This window comes from Pipra filicauda, unplaced genomic scaffold (genome assembly GCF_003945595.2).
Source record: "Pipra filicauda isolate LSUMZ 115617 unplaced genomic scaffold, ASM394559v2 scaffold54_size4384275_pilon, whole genome shotgun sequence".
Classification (NCBI taxonomy): Eukaryota; Metazoa; Chordata; class Aves; order Passeriformes; family Pipridae; genus Pipra; species Pipra filicauda.
The window spans coordinates 969611-989780 of NW_024104698.1; the positions used below are offsets into that span (position 1 = coordinate 969611).

Genomic DNA, 20170 nt, shown 5'->3' on the forward strand with positions numbered 1-20170 from the left:
CTGGGGAAGCTTGTGTGGTGTGTCTGGTCTCTGACAAAGCATCAAATGGTAGCATGGTTAAGTGAATCTGCTCCAGCATCCCTCAGTGACTGACAGAACAGACAGAAAAACGAAAAGTGAGTGCATACATGCATGCAAACACAAAGACAACAAGGTGGCACATAGTTTTCTTTCTCCTTTAGAGTTCTTCGGCTGATGTGTGCTGAGGGAGATATTACTACAAATTCAAAGGGTTCTATTTTTATTTGACTTGTTTAACTCTGCTGCAAAATCTCCTGCCTGGATCCCAGCTCACCAAATGCCACCCTTAAACTGCTGCCATGCAATGAGCTGGCTGTAGCCACCAACATTACAAGTCTCTGTCTCTAGCTCCACTGCGAAAATACAACTCTCTGGAATGTACTTCATCTTATTGCCTTCGTATACTTAACCTTTAATTCTCATAGTATTTCAATCGGATCTGAGAGTACTAAAGATAAAAATGTCTTTAAATTATATCATTACTTATTGTTGCATTACCACTAGGCAGGTCGTCATCATCATCATCATTATCATCATCATGGCTGGGCTTCGCTATTACTACTAGGCGGGTATCCCCCCAAAAAATCCCCAACCTAAAACCTACCAAACTTAAATAAATAAAATCAAAGCCTCCTGCTTTCTGCTTTGATCTGTCGCTGTTCTGCTGCTCTGGACATTTAAACACCATACACTGAACAGCAAGTGAAGCACCTGGTAAGAACAGCCTGCAAACTCTTTAACAAGAGGGGGCAGGTCCATAGTGGGCAAGATGGACCGGACCATTTGTCCCCACCGAGCCGTGGAAAAGATGTGTGGTGTGTGTCCAGTGAACTGAATATCAGTTCGAGGAAATCTCCTGGCTTAAAAGAGACAGAGCAAGGTTTGTGTAATACTTCAGTCCCACTTTCAAGCCTCTGAAAAAGGTAGCAAGCAAGGATCCTCTCAAAATCCCTGCTGGGGAGGATGTCGTTAATGCCATCTGGGTGATAGCCTTGCTTCAAACTGCAGGGACTGATGTGCCAACTTTAATTATCATCACGGATGTTTCCTGTGTGGAATACACAGGATTGTCCATGCCACTATCTGTTCCCAGGGTCACACTCTCCAGCCACTCACTACCTAAAGAACCTCCTTCAGCTGCAGTTAAAAATAGTGAGCCCTGAAGCGCAGCAGCAGTGGAAGAGAGATTAGCCTCTCCTGAACAATTTTACTTCCAAGCAGATGTTGGCGGCGGGATTAGCATTTAGGCCAGGCTTCTCTCGATTTATTGCCGCTTCTCGCTTTTCCCTTATCCACTTGGTAACACGCACTTTGGAATAACCGCTCCCAGCTCAGCTCCCGGCCCCGCGGTGCCCCCGGCCCTCCGGCCCCTCTCAGTCCCTTCCCGCCCCCTGCTACCCCGGCGCCGCTCCGACGGGCCCCTAGCGCAGCCACCTCCCCTCCGACCCCCGGTACGGCGGGCCCCGCAGTGCCCTTCCGCCCGCCCGGGACGAAGCACAGGACGGCGGCGGCGACGGAGGGGCCCCGCCCGGAGGAGCCGGTGCGGCGGCCGGGGCCGCCAGGGCGGACGCTGCCAGGTGCGAGGGGGCCCCACGGACCGGGCCGGGCCGGACCGCGCTGTGCCGGCGGCGGTGCCGGCGTTCCCCGCGCCCCGAGGGCGGCTGCGGGCTCGGCGCTGGCGAAGGGCTCACGCCGAAGCCGGGCGAGCGCAACTCGATTACAGGCTACCTGGAGGAGCCGGCCGAGCCGAGGCGGGCCACTTTCCCCGGTCACGTTTTTGGGGTGGCCCGCCCGAGCTGCAGCATCGGTGCCTACAGGCAGCTCCTGCGGCGGCGGCGGCGCCGGCTCCCCGGCTGTGCTGCGTGCAGCGAATAAAGCCGGCCCGCGTAGGAAGAGATTAGCTCGGGGTTTACCCTTCACCCGCGTAGAGATCAGCCGAGGACAGAGCCCACCCGCCTCCCTAAAAATGGGATTCCCGGAATGCCCTAATGAAAAGCCGGGCCACGATCAGCGCGGGGAAATTAGGGGAGACACGGCCGGCCCCCGCGGGGTCTGACTTAGGGAGCGAAAATATGGAGGAAGAGAAAAGAAAAAGTGCCATTTGTTCTGCCGGCTGCGGCGGCCACCCCGCGGCTGGTGCTGGCGGAGGGAAGGGGGAGCGCCGGGCCGCGCCCCCTCACCTGCCCCCGCCGCCCCCGCCCGCCGCGCCGCGGCTGCCGCTTGTTTGCACTCGGCTTATCCGGAGCGGAAATTCCTTTCCGTTTTTGTGAATGACAAACTCATTAACGATTCATCAACACAACCTGTTCCAGCCGGCCCGTCGCCGCGGCAACAGCCCCTTCCGCGCGCCCCCATTGGCTGCGCCGGAGAATGTATCCATTGAGCGGGGCCGCGGTTGTGCCCATTGAGAGCCGAGCGCTGCGCGGGGCCGCGGCCGAGGGCCTGGCGGGCGGCAGCCGGCGAGGGGAGGGGAGGGGAGCAGAGCAAGGGAAGGGGCACCGGCACCGCCGCGGTGTTTCCGTGCTGGACCGGGGAGCCCCGCTCGGCGGCACGTTAATTGGATTTCATTCACTCGTGGCGGAGGAAAAGCCCAAGGGCTCGGGCTGCAGGGGCGATTAGGCAGGTTCATTCAGGGCTTCATTGACAGAAAAAAGAGGAGACAGGGCAGGCTGGCTGCGGGCACGCAAGCACACACACGCTCACACACACACACACGCTCACACACACACACACGCTCACACACACACACGCCGGAGCCAGCGCTGCTTCTCTCTCCCCGTAGCTCCACCGCCGCCCGGCGCGGGGGAGGCGGCGCGGGGGGGCTGCGTGATTCATTTTCCTGGGGCGGAGGGAGATAAGTTGTGCAGAGTTGGTGGGGTGCAGCCCGCCCGCCGAGCCAGCCGCATGCCTCTGTGAGAGAGAGGGGCGCTTCCAGAGCACGGTCCGCTCCCCCCGTCCTTCCTCATGCTAGATACGTTCAGACCCGTCCCTTTCGCGTCGGAAATGGCGATTAGTAAATCGGTGGCGTGGCTGAACGAGCAGCTGGAGATGGGCAACGACCGGCTACTGCTGATGGACTGTCGGCCGCAGGAGTTATACGAGTCGTCCCACATCGAGTCGGCCATCAACGTGGCCATTCCTGGCATCATGCTGCGGCGGCTGCAGAAGGGCAACCTGCCCCTGCGGTCCCTCGTCGCCAGCAGCGAGGAGGACCGGGAGCGCTTCGCCCGCCGGTGCGGCACCGACACGGTAGTGCTGTACGATGAGCACAGCCGCGACTGGAACGAGAACACGGGCGGCGAGTCTGTACTGGGGCTGCTCCTCAAGCGCCTCAAAGATGAAGGCTGCAAGGCATTTTATCTGGAAGGTGAGAAAGGCCGCGCGGGGTTGGGGGAGAGATCTCTGCCTAGGGCCCGAGGCTGTGGGGGACGGGGACCGAGCCTCGAGGCTCTCTACCCGGGGAAGAGAGTGGAGGATGAGTCTGCAGCGTCCTCCGGGCAGTGCACTGACGCTCCAAGAGGGCACTGATCTGTATAGGGGGCTTTTCCGCCCGCTTCATCCCCCCCGCCTCCCCCCGCCATCCCTGTACTCGCTTCGATTTAGGGAGACCTCGAGATCTGGAATCACTCTGGCAGCGTGGGGAAGACAGGACTAACAGGGATCCCAGCTTGAGCCCGGCAGAAGGAATTGCCGAGACATCTCTTCAGAGGTCCCCGCAGGGCGAAGCGGCACAGAGCTTTAATCTTGAATGTGCTGAGCCCTCCGCCGCAGCGGGCGATTTTCTTAGCCTTTCCTTTAAGTTAGAATGTCTCCGTGAGTGTGTGACATTTTTTTTCTTCTTTTTCCCGGAGCTCGAGAGGGTGCGAAACAGACGTCCCTTTGCAGACAGGGCTGTACCAGGGAAGTAAGTTGACTTGCCTTCTTATATCAGGCTGCATTTTTTTTTCCTCTTTGCTTTTTATTCCAGGTGGTTTTAGCAAGTTCCAGGCCGAGTTCGCCTTGCACTGCGAAACTAACCTAGACAGTTCGTGTAGCAGCAGCTCTCCTCCTTTGCCAGTCCTGGGCTTGGGAGGCCTCCGAATCAGCTCCGATTCATCATCAGACGTTGAATCTGACATTGACAGAGACCCCAATAGTGCCACCGACTCCGATGGCAGCCCTCTCTCCAACAACCAGCCTTCCTTCCCGGTGGAAATTTTACCCTACCTCTACTTAGGCTGTGCCAAGGACTCCACTAATTTGGACGTTTTAGAAGAGTTCGGCATTAAGTACATCTTGAATGTTACCCCTAACCTACCCAATCTCTTTGAAAATGCCGGTGAATTCAAGTACAAACAGATTCCGATCTCTGACCACTGGAGCCAAAATCTGTCTCAGTTCTTTCCTGAGGCCATCTCCTTTATAGGTGAGACTTCGTTATTTGCTAACAGTTTTATGTCAGGAGGCAGAAATTTGGGAGATTTCGGGCGAGAAGCGGTAGCAGCGTTTATGGCAGTCTCTGGAGAATGCCCTCTTTTCTGTTTTTAAAGCTGGCTTAATTTGGGGGGCGGTTGGGGACTGTTTGGGATTATTGAGGAGCCCCGGTGAATTGTAAGCGACTTTTGCAGGTTGCAAAAGCATACCTGGTTTGTCTGGCTGTGGAATTCCTCCCTGAGCCGTTTGTGGTGGAGCTGGAGAGACTGAGCACTCGAAGGATGGGGGATCTTCTTAAATCAGTTCCTGGCTGGGTGGAGGTGGGGGGAAAATGAGCCTAGTTGATGGCTATTTGCCCTTTTTTGTTATTTTTATTGATTGGTTTTGTCGGGGTTGTTTTTTTTTTTTTTTTTTTTTTTTTTCCTTCTTGAGGTTACTGAAGAGCAGTATAACAAAAAGAAACTATCTGGGAAGCTAACTTTAGCTTTTAAATGCAAATTATTCATAAGCGGTATCTCTGACAAGTGTATAGTCAGAGCTTTAATTAAATCTCGTGGTAATAATAATATACCCTTCGGGCCCGGTGCCTCAGTCAGCCGGCCCTTAAACATCACCCATCAGCTCTGGAAACCCGTCCCCTTGAGCCTAAAGAGTTCTGGTTGAAATGTACACTCTCCTTAATTTCGGGGAGGACTAAAACCATCCATCGGGGTGCGGTGAGGTGGGCATCGCATCTGTTGGGAAGCTGTGCTGTGATCCGGTTGAATGATACCGGTAATAGTGGAGAATGTAGGTAATCTGAGCCCAGCAGGAAGAAATGTGGGCTGGAAGCCACAAAGAAACTAATCTCCAGGCATTGTAATGCATTTCCTATTACAAAGGAACCCATTTTCAACCAATGTTGACATCCTGTTCCTCCTAATGGGTTGTCCCCTGTGACTTCCCTCATTCTTTTAAAATGCCTGAATACCTCCATTGTTAGCTGCACAACAGTTGGAGAATAATTTAATAGACCTTTGCAGTCTGCTAGTCTGTATAAAAGCCATTCAGTGACATATTGCAGGATTTCCATGTTGGGGCAAGGGGACTGTAAGAATTTAAAGACAAATCTACAGGCAAAAGCGTGTCTTTTAAAACTGACTTTTAAAACAGTGTCATGCAGCGTGTCCTGCTCCCTTTGTCTCATTCTTAGCTTTCTCAGCTCTTGGACTCGGGTACTAGAGGGAGTGGATTCTCCTCTTGTCCTGGTTTTAAGCCACTAAAGTTAACTCTTAAGTTGCACTGCTGACCACTGGGATCAGATTCACCCTTTCTTCCTACTTGATACTAATCTCATTTGTGTTGGGAGATCAGTTACCAAGCCCCTGTTTTACGTGTCCTTCTCTGCCTCTGTCTGTACAGATGAAGCACGGGGGAAGAACTGCGGAGTCCTGGTGCATTGCTTAGCAGGGATCAGCCGCTCGGTCACAGTGACGGTGGCCTACCTCATGCAGAAGCTGAACTTATCCATGAATGATGCCTATGATATTGTCAAGATGAAGAAGTCCAACATTTCGCCCAACTTCAACTTCATGGGCCAGCTGCTGGACTTTGAGAGGACTCTGGGACTGAGCAGCCCCTGTGACAACAGAGTGCCGAACCAGCAGCTGTACTTCACCACCCCTTCCAACCAGAACGTCTTCCAGGTGGATTCCCTGCAGTCCACGTGAGCTCCTACAGCCTCCCTTCTCCTGTCCGTTTCATGGGATCACTCCTCAACGGTTTCTCTTTGGCAGTGATAAAGGAATGCAGCTTTCTCTTTTTCTGGCCTCTGCTGTCAAAAGCAGCTGCAAGGCAAGGAAAGGTTACACAGTATGGAATTGGCTATTGGAAAGGGAGGGAATGTGGCAAGCTCTCTGGGCAGGACCACAGCGAGCAGGCAGCAGGTGGGCAGTGTGCTCATCCCTGCTTGTGCAGTGGCTTGGGTCTGAGGACTTCCAGGGAGATAGGGTGAGGCTGAACAGGCTGGGCACATGTTCTCTAGAGACTGGAACTCTCCTGCCCTCTCTGCTCTCAGATCTGTGACGTACATCTTTGTCTTCAGTGAAGACTGGTTATTTTTGTTTGTTTGTTTTAATTTAGAGGAGCCAAAGAAAGAGATTTCAGCTTAGTGTATTTGGAGTACTTGTTTGCTGGGAGTTTGGTAGTATTCTACTTGATCAATGTAAATATTTAACATTAAATCAATTTGCAATTTTTTTTTTTTAAATTCACATATATTTGAAAAATCCATCCAAGGGACACCTGTGTTTTTGTTCTTTCCATAAATCCTGCTTTATTTGTTGTTGTTGGGTTTTTTTTATGGAAAAGAATATATTTGCAGCATGCTGGATTTTATTCTTCAATTGAAGCAAGCTTTCCATGAGGGAGAAATGGCAATGGTGAGAAGTTTGCAAATTATGTTTTGTGAGCAAGTAGAGTCTCTTCTTTCATATATCTTTTCCTTGTGGTGATTTTTTTTTTCTCATGCTTTTGATGTAGGTTCCACATGATACATATATATATATATTTTTAAATTAAATTAATTTTTTGCCTTACCTTTTGTAAATAGATCATCTGGGTGGTGGTTTGTCTTTGAATGCGAAAGATTTTTGATCACTTTTTAAAACTTTCAGATGTGCTAAACAGTGCATTACCTCTGTACAAATTCTTCAGGGAGCTTCACCTCAAATGCAATATTTTGCGTCTTTTCTTTTTTTTTAAACAAAACTGGAAGTATGTGCGAACATTTGTACCTGCGTGTACGCACAGTGAACCTGCACATGGTTGCCAATAAGGGAGAGTCTAATTCACAGTGTAAAAGTTTTAAGATGGAATTTATTATAAGAATGTAAAACCTTAAATTATTAATAAATAAATAACTATTTTTGGCTATGGAGAACCTGGCTGGTTTATTCCCCTTTTCGCCTCTGTGTGGGTGTGGTTAATTGCACATACACATATGGTTATGTTTAAAGATAATGATTGCTTTCAGTAGCTTTTGTACAGCCCCTAAGACAATAAAGCCTTGATTGCCCCTTAGGTCCACTGGTGCCTAAATGGTGCATGTGCTGGATTCTCATCTTGCTTTTGTGAAGGGAATGCTTTTGAAGGACTTAATGCTAGTTGCAAAATATTCCAGCATCTCTTTACTACCCTGAGGATGCACCTGGGCCATGAGAGTTTTTTCTCATTATTTTTAAGAATAAGGAGCTGCTGTTTTCTGGGTTTGTTTATGATTTTTGGTCACTCTACTACAGATGTCAGGAGACGGGACTGTGCTCTCCTTAGCTGTCTGGCAGAACTCATTTCACAGAGATCCATCAACAGTCTGCAGCCTGTAAATTATTTTTCTGTTGCCATTCAGCCACCTTGCAACTTAATGAAGGCATGGAGGAAAAGTCTCTAGTCTTTAGTCTTAGTCAACTCATTTCCTTTTTGGACCCTTCAAGTAGTTCTGTCTACAGAAGGAAAAAGGGGGATTATAGCAATTGCAAAACTTCCTGCTGCAACTTATATTCATTAACATCCTTCCTGATGAAAAGTGGCCCAAGGTAGGGTGGTGCCAAAATCTGTGTGCAGTTCCATGGTGAGGGGCTGATGCTACAGCTGGGGCTGTCGGCTGAGGTTCTGCAGAATTCCTGGCAGCCAGAGCACATTTCAAGTAATTTTAGAAACTGCAAGTGTGTGAAATGAAATGCAAACAAGACATGGGAAAAAAGTGAGTCAGTGTCTCATGCAGTAGTGGCCTAGATTGAGTGCATAAACTGTAAAAGTAGAAGTGGGTTGCAGTTGAACTTGGCTTGTGCTAATCCAGTTTTGAACGGTTTCCGCTCTTGGCATTCCCTATGCTGCTCTGTTCAAAGTGGAGATTTGCAAGCAGCTCTAGCAATTTCCTGTCCAGCTGCAGCTCAAGTGACTCCCTTGGTTTTTTTCTTTTTTCTTTTTTTTTTTTTTTTTTTAATATGGTCTGTGGATAATTTTAGCCAGTTTCCTCTTTGTGGATTATTAATCTGCTTTCCTTGTAGAACCTACATAGCTGTGTCCCTACTGTTCTGCTGAAGTTAACAGATGGCCTCCCTGCCACTTCCTCTCGTTTCGCTGTGGGTTTGTTGTCAGGCCACTTCTGAAATTAATAGTGTTTTCTGGCCGGCTGCCACAGGCCATTACCACAAAGGGGAAGTAACACATCTGAATAGCAGGAAGCCGGGCAGGGTCACAGCGTGAACTGAACCTGTTGAGTGCAATCAGGCCTCTCCCGTTTGGCAAGTGTATGGCTCCTCTTCCCTCCCCCTTTTTTAACACGCCTTGAACAGAGAAAGGACTGACACCAAATGCCTCAGCTGTTTGCACTGGGCAAATATTTCCGGCTGCAGGGGTTGTGAATGTTAATTGTGACTAGGTGCCCGTTAAGGTGATGGCATAAAGAGCAGTGAGTGGCTATGGAGCCTAAGGGAGGAGGGCCTTGGCTTTCTTTGCAAACTGCTTTGAAAAGTTAATGCTCAGAAGGGCTTCCTGTTTCCTTCCTGCTGCACCGAATGACTAACACCAAATGGGTACTTCTGCAATTCATCATTTTTCATGACAAGCAAGCACAGAAGACCAGCTTTGCTCAGATGCACACACATACAGCAGTCAGGCTGAAAACTTCTTCCAGACCTTTTCTCTAGCAAGGCCTGAACCAAGGCTGTTTTAGACCATTGGCTGAACTTGAACCAGGACTAGGTGAGGGCAACTTTGGTTACAGACAACCCCAAAACAGAGCTGGAGCCAACCCAAAACCTGGTTCAACCTCTGGTTTTGCTGGCGGTGTTCACAATCATGTGCTGGCTCCGAGTTACAAGTGGTTTGGAGGGAAGAGTGGTGAGGGCTCTCACCAGCAATGTTCACCATCCCCACACAGGCTCCTGAGTAACTCTCTCCCAGCATGCTGCAGGGAATGGTTCATCCTACATAAGAACTTACCAGCTTTTCTCTGCTTGCTCCTGCAGTGTGTGTCCTGTTCCCCTGCCCCGTCACACCACCTCTGCCTCTGCAGCACTTATTTCAAAATAAATCACTTCCTCTCTCCCCTGCCTCATTTCAGCCTTGCTGGGATGGGGCAGAGGTCTCAGGCTTCTGGGGGGTTTGGCAGCTATTGCAGTTCCTCAGCTGGTGAAGTAATTTGTAAAGGGAAGAATAAATCCTTTGTGCCTGTAGGGACGGGCCTGATGTGTACAGGGGGGAAGGAAATATCCCCCCTTTGCAGCTAACAAAATTCCAACCTGCTTCATATTATAATGCGGTAATGTGAGTTACGGAAATCTTTCAGAAGCTATGGAAATACTAGGAAGGAAAACTGTACCCTTAGGAGTCAGCAGGGCTTTCTCACATGACCCATCTCTACCTTAATTACAAAGGATGAAATTGTGTCCTGTGGCATCCATGTCCCCTTTGCTCTGGTAAGGCCAGGGTTTCCTAAAGGAAATTTTTGGGTGCACACTAGATGCTAGCACTTCACTTTTCATTTTCTGTGCATCAGTGAAGTGTAACTCATTGTGGTGGTTTCCCTTCTTGCATTCCTCTTTCCCACTCACGCTCTTTCAAAACATTCAATGGCCACCTTCAAAGTGTTTTCTAAGTCTTTCTGGTTTTTGTTGTTGTAGCCATAATTTTCTCTTTCTCCATACTCATTCTTGTGCTTTTTAATGCTTCTCTTCCCCTTATGCCTTGTATTCTTCCGCTGATCTTTTCTTAAGCTCCATAGTTGTGACTTCTCATTCTTTTTCTTACCCTTTCTCTTTTCTCTGTTGCTCTCTTTCTGTTTTCCTCGTATTTCCTAAATCAACTTTTCTTTCTCCCAGCCTTAAGCCTTCCTGCTCCTCTTTGTTTTCAAAGTGAAGAGCAGGATGAGTCTCGTGGACTCGGTCAGTTATAGTGAGCTATAAGAATTAAAGGATTTAAACAACAATTAAAGTTGAGAATTAAGTTATATGAGAGGAAGAAGTAAGAAAATACCTCTGCTGTCCTCTTTCCACTTCCTAGCAGATGGCCTTATTCCCCATCTCTGTTCCCTGTCTCTGTGTAGATTTGGTTCTGTGTGGCTTCACTGGGTTCTTTCTGTAGCACCCAGGACTCTGCTGCTGCTAATAGGGAAGGCAGGTGTGAGGAAGCAGCCATTCCTTTGGGCCCATCCAGTGTCATAGGGCACTGACTGCCCCTTTGAAGAGAGGGGAGGGGTAAGGAAAGGGGTGAGATAGAAAGTGTGTTGGATCAAGGCAGATCTTTTACCAAAACTGAAGCAGGGTTTAACAGTCATGTGCCTGGAGGACATTTCTTCAGCTTCTCTGAATAGCTTATCCAAAAATTTTTCCCTGTTGAGAAGTGTGATGACACTTTATTCAGAACTCCAGGAAAAACAATTGCATGTGAACATTTAAAGAAAGCTACAGCTGAAGCCCTCTCTCCACACTGCTATAAATCACTGAAAGCTTTGCCTGAGTGAAGATGTTGGAACAAATTGCTAAACTCAGTTCAGTACCCCCCTAGACCTTGGGTGTGGGTGCTCAGCATTGCTCAGTTACCTCACAAACACAAGTATGGGGCCAGACCTCTCCATTGTGTAGTAGTGCATACGAGTGACTCCTGGGACTCCAGTGAGATGCTGCATTCAAGCAAAGTGTCTGAGTTTGCTCCAAACACCCCATAATCATAAGGAAATAAGGGCTACCCACCTGTGTTCTCCTATGGTGTGTGCTGACTTTGGGTTACACAAACCCTGCCCTTTCTTCCACCTGCAACAGCCAGAAAGGGATAGTGCTGCATCATGCGTCTCCTTTCTTCATTGCCAAATTTGAGAGATAAGCATGTGCTGTAGCTTCGTAGATAGTACAGACAGAAAGCTGGCGTGAACTGCTTGTCTCTGTAAGGAAAGGAAAAAAGCACGTTAGATGCTTTCTGTTGTTTGTTATCATAGGGATCTGCAAGCACTAAGGGAATTTTGAAGTGCTTACAGCCATAGCTTTTCCTCATAAGGCAAAGATGAAGGATGTTGACTTACCACAAACACAAGGAGACGATTATCAGATGGAAAATAGGGGTATGGAGTCTGCTTAGGAAATATTTCTTAATGACAGAAGTTGCATTCAGAACTATATTTGAGAGATACAAGAGAAAGTGTGCCTTGCTCTACTGCACAGCTGCCATCCCCAGGATGCAGGAAGCATGCAAAAATGCTGGCACTCTCCCATCCCTAAGCTGTTCCAGAAATGTAGATACTAGTACATAAAATGATACTACGTGGGAGGTCTGTTTACCATAATGTGGAGACCATTGTGAAGCACTTTCCTGATTTTGTTGGACACACAAGTGTTTTGCAAAGTCCTGCTACCAAGATCTTTCACCTTCTCAAATGGGCAATGTCCTTGCTTAACTCCTAGAATTTTATTTTAATGAACTTTGTTTTTCTGTTAAAGCCATGTTCTGGGGCATTACAGAAGTCTATTTTTTTTAACTTTTTTTACCTGCTTACCTCAAATCTGTAGGAAATAAATTCCCATTTGCACGTAAAGCCATTTGAAAAACATGGATGGCTGACACTAGGTTTAGTCAGGGCAAAAGTTCTTTATAGTTTGAAGGTCGCAATTTTTACCTTTGCTGTGAAATGATGTCCTACCAAAACCAGACTGAAAGCACTAGTATTTAGTATTTGTGAAAACGCATTAGTTGTTCAGTTGGTAGATTGGACACTCAAATGATGTAAATCAGTATAGAAGTAGAGACTGCCAGTGGAATCTCTGCCACAGACTGGTGGTCATAATGCTCTTGAAACCCTTGAAGACATTATCTGCCTCTACACAGACTATTAAGGACATATGTGGGTTTTTTAGTTCCTTTTTTCCTGCATACACTAATGTTATAGTATTCTGAACTAAACATAGAGCTAGAAAGTCAAATTGTCTCAATTTAAGTGTCCTGGGGACCAACTAACATAAAAAAAAAATAAAATCATGGTCAGTGAGGCTTTAGCTATGGCTTGATTGATTAGGATTTCCTGTGTTATCAGTGATCTAAACTGCATTTTTTGTGTCAATATTTCTACCAAATTAATTTGTTTGATGGGTTTCTAGGCCAACTTGACTCTTTGTGAAGAAACATAACACAGCACCTCTCATCTAGGCTGAAATTCAGCCCAGCACTGAGCTGATATTCCATTTTTAACATTAGGAGCTGAGTAATACTCAGATTCTGTACAGGATGTTTTTGTTATAAATAAATACAAAATATGTCTGATTTCTTGAATAAAACCAGGAAGAACAAATTAGACTTTCACACACAAACTTTACAATCCTTCACTCATGTTTTTTGTTTTAAGTGAAATTTTGCAGGCTACTGTATGTGAAGGAAATATTTTTTATATTTGCAAATTACTATCAGAGTAGACAGTAGACAATGCCTGTTATTAATGTGGACCAATTCTTCCCCTTAAAAAAGACTTTTCAGATGTTTACAGCTTTACTAGACTTTGTTTGGACTCAAATATAAATGCCTCAGGCTGGTCTATAAAGATGAAAAGAAATGAATATCCCTCTGAAAATGTCTTCCTAAAAGGCTTGGCTCTTTTTTTTCTGAAGAAAATCCCTTTCTTTTTTTTTTCTGTATAACAAAATCTGTTACTGTTTCCTTGAACATCCTCAGCATTCTGTGCCTGGAGGAAGGAACTTGAAATCTGGCAGGGTGTGTCGAAAACGCAACTAGTGCTTCTTCCCTGAATAGCTCATTTTGCCCAAGATTTGACATGTTGGGAGATGGTGATTCGAACAGACCAAGCAATTGCATCTTTATAAGCAACTTTTTTTATAGATTTGCAGCAATAAAATTTAGCTGAGCAGGCTCTTGATGTTGACCTGCCAGCCCTACGAGCAGTGATGGCAGCCCTTGGAGGAGGCAGGGGATTTGTGATGCTGTGTCAGTGAGGTAGAGGATTATGCAGTAAGTCTGCCCCAAAATTAGTAAATTTGATTGGAGAGCTGTACCATTTCTGTATCTGAGCAGCTGCCTCAAGTATCCCTGTACTGTGCAGTACAAATACTCTTTTCCATGTTTCCTCTGGACAAGATATTACTGGGGCCAGTCACCTAAGAACAATTTTGGTATTAAGCAGAGGAGAAAATACACGCCAACTGACAGAAATCAGGGCACCTTGGTGATGTCACTGGAAAGGGCAGAGATGAGAAAATGTAGTTGTTTCTGGGGTTCATCAGCAGTCTGTTTGTGTTGAAGTCATCAGGTGTCATCTAGGTGTACAAGTTCTTCTATAAGATTCAAAATCCTTGACATTGCAACCTTAAGAATATTCTTCTAATAGCATTTTTACTTCATGCCAGCAATATGCATTTCAACCTCTCTGTCGAGGTCTAAATGAATGACATTCCTATGGCTTTACACAGAAGTAGCAAAGATCACACTCAAGTCCCATTTGTTATTACAGTATTAAGATTTTAAAAGACCGTCAATTATGGTGAAATAAAATTAACAAGTTCCTCATTTTTTATGTTTCAAAATGTATGTAAACTTCCTTTAGCAGGGATTTAATAGTCTGGTGTGTTTATACAGTACCTTGGCTAATGAGAGCTGGTTACAGCTATGGGACATTATTGTGATGTTAAGAATAAATATAATAAATATAATAATTATCTGAGGTCAAAAGAAAAATTCCTTTTTCCCTGAGTCCTTCACAGCCAGATATATTGATGTGCATGTTGTTACATTCCAGAATTACAGTTCTTATCTATATCCTTACATTGCTCAGTCTTACTACAGAGTTTAGTGAGCTAATCCCTGTCAGTAAAATTATTCCAGTGCTTAACTATTTGCAAAATCAGACACTTTCAGGGGCGTTACTTTGGCTATGAAAACACACTACATGTTGCTGGCTGCAAAATAATTGATAATATCCACTGATGATTGAAGAAGCTAGGAATTCTTGAGCAGGGCATTTTCTCACATTACTAGAAATTTCTGAACTAACTAAGGAGCTAAATGATCTTTTGTTTTGGCTGCTCAGCATAAGGGAGGAAGAAACAATTTTTTGGGAATGGCAGGGTGCTCACATCCTGGGGAGTTCGTCTCACAGAGGAGCATCAAACAGGGAATTGGGCAACTGAGTCCTAAGTCAGGAGCCCCCTAAAAGGCCATCCTACCCTTTTACTTTTGCGAGCATCACAGACAGGATTCACAGTTCATGTAGTTGCTGCACTATAAATGGAGTCCCTGAAATAAAGCTGAAGTAATGCAGTGATGAATCAAGCCCAAGAGCTGTGTGTGTGAGTGCCATTACTTTGGGAGAACAAAGAAAAATAGGTTTTCTAATGTATTCCTGTAAATGTGAGTTACTCTTAGTCAAAAAACATAGAAATGAACCTGTATTATTCCAAAGTGAATGTCAGATGATTCTGTTCCCTGCACTTTCTACCTACAGTGATGATGAGGATTGATTCATTCTCTATAGAAGTTTCTAGCTGATTTTGAGTGTCTGCCTAGAATTTACAATTTTTGTCAGGCAAGTCTTTTAATCTGTTGATAATCACAGAGCTGGATAAAGACAATGGTTTTACCTCTTTTGGGCTCAGTACTGGAGAGTTTAATAAATGTTTTTTTATACAACGATGGTAAGAAGCAGACATGGGTTACGGCCCAAGGCAAGGAGTGCATGACAAAGCTTGAGCAGTACTGGAATACTTGGTCTGTGCATACAAAAACAAGAATATGATGTACAAACTGTTGTTTGTACAGAAAAGAAAAAAGTCACCAGTCATGGTGATCACATTGAGATGGAACAGTCAGTGAGGGTGCAGTGCACAGTCTGATGCTAGGCCAGGCAATCAGATGATCAGCTGCCTCTGAAAAGGCAGTCTATTCCCTTTCTCCTTCTTCTCTCTTTTCATTTGTGTGCTTTTGTTTCTTCCTTTGCTGTCATAAGCGCTTGCATGTCTGCAAAGCTCTGCAAAACTTATCTATACTTTTTTTTGTGATCTAGACCTGATGTAGTACACCATGAGGTCAGAAAAATATCAGACACAGTGCAGTGCTGGGAATAGGAGTATGCAATTAAAGGCAATAGAAGGACAGACAGAACTGAATCTTTTGGCATTAGCTTGAGCTGAGATTGACTTAGCTATAAAATCCAACCATGTCCCCAATGTCTGGGCATAGAATTGATTGGAAAGACAGGCTGGGGGGAATCTGGGCGAGGAAAGTGCTTCCTGATTTCTGTTTCTTTTGGGTTCATGGAAAAAATCTTTAAGAATTAAAATAGGATGGTAAAAGAGGGTATGAGAGACTCACATACTTGATTTCTTTCTTAGGGCAACAAGCCTTCAAGATCCCCAACGTGGCTTGTCAGCTGTCCAAAAGGGTAATGTCCAGATGTGAAACTACAAGTTCCTTAAAGAAAATGGCCAGTTTTTTATTCTGCACTGTAATTTTCTGTCTACTTTTTCTTCCCATTTTGAACAGACCTTTGTGTAACAGCCACAATGTTCTTATAAATGATATTCTAAAACCAAAAGCTGACCTAATTGGAGCAGTATTGCGTGGTATTTTGAAGGACAATTTTCACCAGTAACCACAAAATTCCATTTTGCATACTTAAAACAGAAAAGAGTATGGATGAAGGTATTTGAATTAGGAGACAGGCTTGCATTTTAGTATGAGAAGTATTTGACTAAAGACCAATTTGTTATATTCACACAGATACAGGATTGCTTAATGGTACAGTTACACTGGTTAGTTTAATATGTGAAGCATTTAAACCAGGCAAAGATTAACTAGTTCTGGTGTTGCCAGTGCAGCAGAGAAAAGTTACTCCAAATCTGAACCTTGAAGAAATATATTCCAATGGCTGTTGCACCATGGACACTGCTCTTGTGCTAGGTTTCAGAAAAAAAGTCAGACTTCACTTTGGTGAATTTTAACATTGTTGTTGTGCCGCCTATCTGGGATAACTCACATGGACATAATCAACATAAAAGTACATCGTCATGCTCTCCCTCCATGTCAGAAGAATGCTTCAAAAGAAAGAAACAAATACTTTATGCCGTCATTAGTCATTACCACTAGCTTATTTTACTCTGATATAATTAAAAGAAAATATATGCAATCCCTACCCATCATGACAGAAAGCTAATATTGATGAGCCTGTTTTATATAGCTCATGTATGGAGAAATTTTATATTTTCATGAAGGTAATGGCAACCTGGGGTCCCTAAAACCCTGGGAAATGCCAACAAAATGATAGGGAAATAAAGAACACTGATTATTGCCCTTTTTTCTGGAGAGGCTAAAAACTCTCCTTCTGCCCGTAGCTCAGGAGGGAGCTCTAGGATACTACCTCCTTGGGAGGAAGATGTGGGGCTGGAGATGTCTTTCCCTGTGCACTCAAGTGTCCCACCACAGAGCTGAGGGTTCGTTTTGCTACCATTGGTCTTGTACAAAACACTTTTTCTTCCCATGGTAGTACCTGTACCAGCTACTCTGGGAGCTTTGAAGAAGTCTCATGAGAGGATTCTTCTGATAGCTCAGCTTGGAAGCAGAAATCTGTTTCCACTTTACTTAGCTTAATCCAGTTGGAAATTGCAGCACCATTAAATGCATCTTGTCCTGAGAATTGAACTATGAGGTAATTCCACTGCTGTGCTAATTGCCATCATGTTTCCAAACATACCCCTTGCCTGTGTCAGCTGAAGTATTTCCATCAATTTCCCAAAAGTGAGAGAGGTACCAGGGTGCTGTAGCAGAGCCCAGCAGGACCTGGCATGGGAAATAGCTGGCCTCAACATTTCTCCTCTTCCACTCTCATATAGGGACTTAAAAGCCACTGGCAGCAACAGGCAAAGACCTGCTCACAGCAATGGGGGAGAACAAAGTGCTACCAATCCTGTTGGATCTGTCAGCATTGATACTAGAGAGGGGATAGCGACATATTCGTTGTCCTTGATGGCAGTGAGTGAAATTAATTTTTGAGTGACTCCATTTGTTGGAATGATGGCTGCCCTGCTCTGTGATGAATTTCCAGGCAAAATCTGTGATTTTATTTTGAATGTTTGAAGATTTTCACTGTTTGGGCTCTAATCCCTTAAAAAACTGGAATCTCTCCCTGACCTCTGCTGTGTGCAAGTAGCAGAGGCACAAAATGCAGTATCGTGACATATCCAGGGCACTGCATGGACACCACTCTCTTCCGAGCACATTTCCTCCATGTCTGTGTGAGTCTGAGCTTTTTTATCCTTCCTGCCACCCAGCAAGTCTCATTTGTCCCCAGGACTCTTAAGTCTAGAGCAGAAACCTCTCAATTTCTAATTAATTTTTTGCTCAGGCTTTTGGAAGAGAGAGAGAAGATATTTAAGAAATAACTTATTCAATTTAGTAAATCAAATAGCTTTAGGAAACAGGGTGGCCCAAATACAATGTGGCATAAAAATTATTTTACTTTGTCTTATTGCATATAGGGGCTGAAAATGAATTCCAAATAAAAGAAAGACAATAAATTCTTTATTGCTATGTTTTCACCTTTTCAAAGAACTGCTCTAGCCTTCCCTTCATGTCTTTCATTCAGGTAGTTTCCAGAGTGAAAGCAGTCAATTCTGCATTATCTCAGTAGGACAGTTTTAATATTAACACTATCTACCCTGATCTCTCTTTGTCCAGTTAACATTTCCGTGACCTAGAGTTCAACCTCTTTTACAAAAGTAGCCTCGGGCTTTGATGGCAGTAATTCTACCTTCACCCCATCAGATTCTGAATATACAACCTCCAGGCCCAAAGGAGATTAGCAGACTTTACCCTAATTACTTGTTATTGGGTAGTTGTTAAAAAAGATTTTGGCTCCAGAAAATGAGGCTGTAGCCAGACAGAAGTTAGCCTGGGGTTCAAAAGTCTAGCAATCTTTGGCTCCACAGGCCTATAAAAGCAAAGTGTTGACTGAATGCAAACAGCCTTCATGGTGAGATTCCCCCTCATAGTGGGTGACAGCAAGCCATTCCTCACGGGAGGTAGTGGAGGTCGCTTGCTTGTTAATGGGTAGCTCCATTTGATTCTTCTGTCTGTGGGAGTGCCAGGCTTTTTGATAGCTGCAATGTGCAGACCTTCCTGTGCACATTCTGTTCTTGGGCATTTTTTAAAGGATGAGCTATGTTTGATGGAAAAGTACCCCTGGTACGGTAGGTACCTGCAGCTTACTGACCTGCTGCTTCTCCAAGTACTCCTTTTAGCTTGGTGTAATGAACACCTATCAACAAATAATGATGGTTGTTGCATAGGGGGAAGGATTTTGGTGCCTTTAGTGAAGTGAGAAGCAGTCAGTCAACTCCTCACCTTCAAGCATTAAATGTCATGAGAGGTCAAAAGGTTTTGCGAGGAATGCAAAGTTTGGAATATTTTTAATTAAGCTACATCCTTTGAAATTCTTTCAAGTCAATCTTCAAACAAATCAGGTCTTAAATCAACACCCTTTAAAAGCACATTCACCTCTGGTACGTGCCTTCATGCAAGCTCTACTGGGTATCACAGAAAGCAGTTAATTTAATTTTGAGTCATTAAAAACCTCCACTTATTTTTGTGTTCATTCACTATAGGATATATTAATATTCCTTTTCCCTGAATACCCAAATTCCTTATCCTATGTAAAGGTAATTTGTTTGTGTTTGAATGGGTTTACTATCTGAATATACAAATGTCTTAAATATATGGGTTATGAGGAAGAGTTTGGAATATCAATGTTTTGATTAACCTAAAACATGCCTTCATCTTTGTTTGTTTTCTATAATCTATTTTTATGAACTGCCTGTCTCTTGGAGAGTTACTGATTGGGGGATATTTTCATCATCCTATAAATAGAAGCTGCAATTGACATACAAACAACTGTATTCTGTCACTAGAGTTTAAGGCCCTTTTGGAAAGTTTTACTTGTACAAAAAGATTCAGCAGCTGGTGAAATACTACAACAGACTACATAAACTAGCAAGATCAAACTTGACCCAAACATTTAAAAGACACTAAATGCCAAGAGAAAGTAGTGGCTGATTTGTTTTCCATCCTGGCTGTCATTTTCAGGTCTGTACACTTTCTGTGTTATTTTTGTGACCAGCACACATGGGATTCAAAAGACTCTGCTAACAAAGACCTTTGATCCCTGGATTAACTCTTCTAACACTCTCCTTAAGCAACTAGGAAAATAAAATTATTACCTCATTATCTATTTTGAGAGAATACTTTAACTGGCCCCTGAGGAGAAGGGCTGGAGGGGCCACCCCAGTCTCCTGGGCAGAGCTGATGGTGATGGGTGGCACCTATCAGTGTGAATAGTTCAAATTCCAGCTGTAAGCCTGGAAGCAAAATCCTTGTTTGGAGCTTTGGCCTCTGCCCTGGCTTCTCAAGGGTGATGACTGCTACCAGAGCAGATGCCCCAAGGGTGATCTCTGACCCAGACCAAGTGGTCCAAGATGGCTTCTGTCCACCTTGCTCAGGAGTAACTACTCTCTTTGGGGCAGCATGACCAGACTTGGTGTAGTATTTGGCCCAGGTCTCCTCTGGCCCCATATTGCCCTGAGAGCTAATTATTAAGCATTTGTGATTTACTAATTCAAAGCTTGTATTGCCACTTGTGCTATGCCATGACAGCGTGTAGGGCATTTGAGGACAGGAGGCCTATTGGAGTAACATCAGACAACTGTCATGGGCC

General features: G+C 45.0%; 1 protein-coding gene across 1 annotated transcript; it reads left to right on the forward strand.

Annotated features, from left to right (window-relative positions):
- The first annotated feature begins 2509 nt into the window (after window positions 1-2509).
- DUSP6 (dual specificity phosphatase 6) lies at window positions 2510-7351 on the forward strand. Its single transcript, XM_027732940.2, has 3 exons — window positions 2510-3388; window positions 3989-4426; window positions 5836-7351. Exons 1-3 carry the CDS (start codon window positions 2986-2988, stop codon window positions 6141-6143), a joined length of 1149 nt encoding a protein of 382 aa, XP_027588741.1. The 5' UTR covers window positions 2510-2985; the 3' UTR covers window positions 6144-7351.
- The last annotated feature ends 12819 nt before the right edge of the window (window positions 7352-20170 follow it).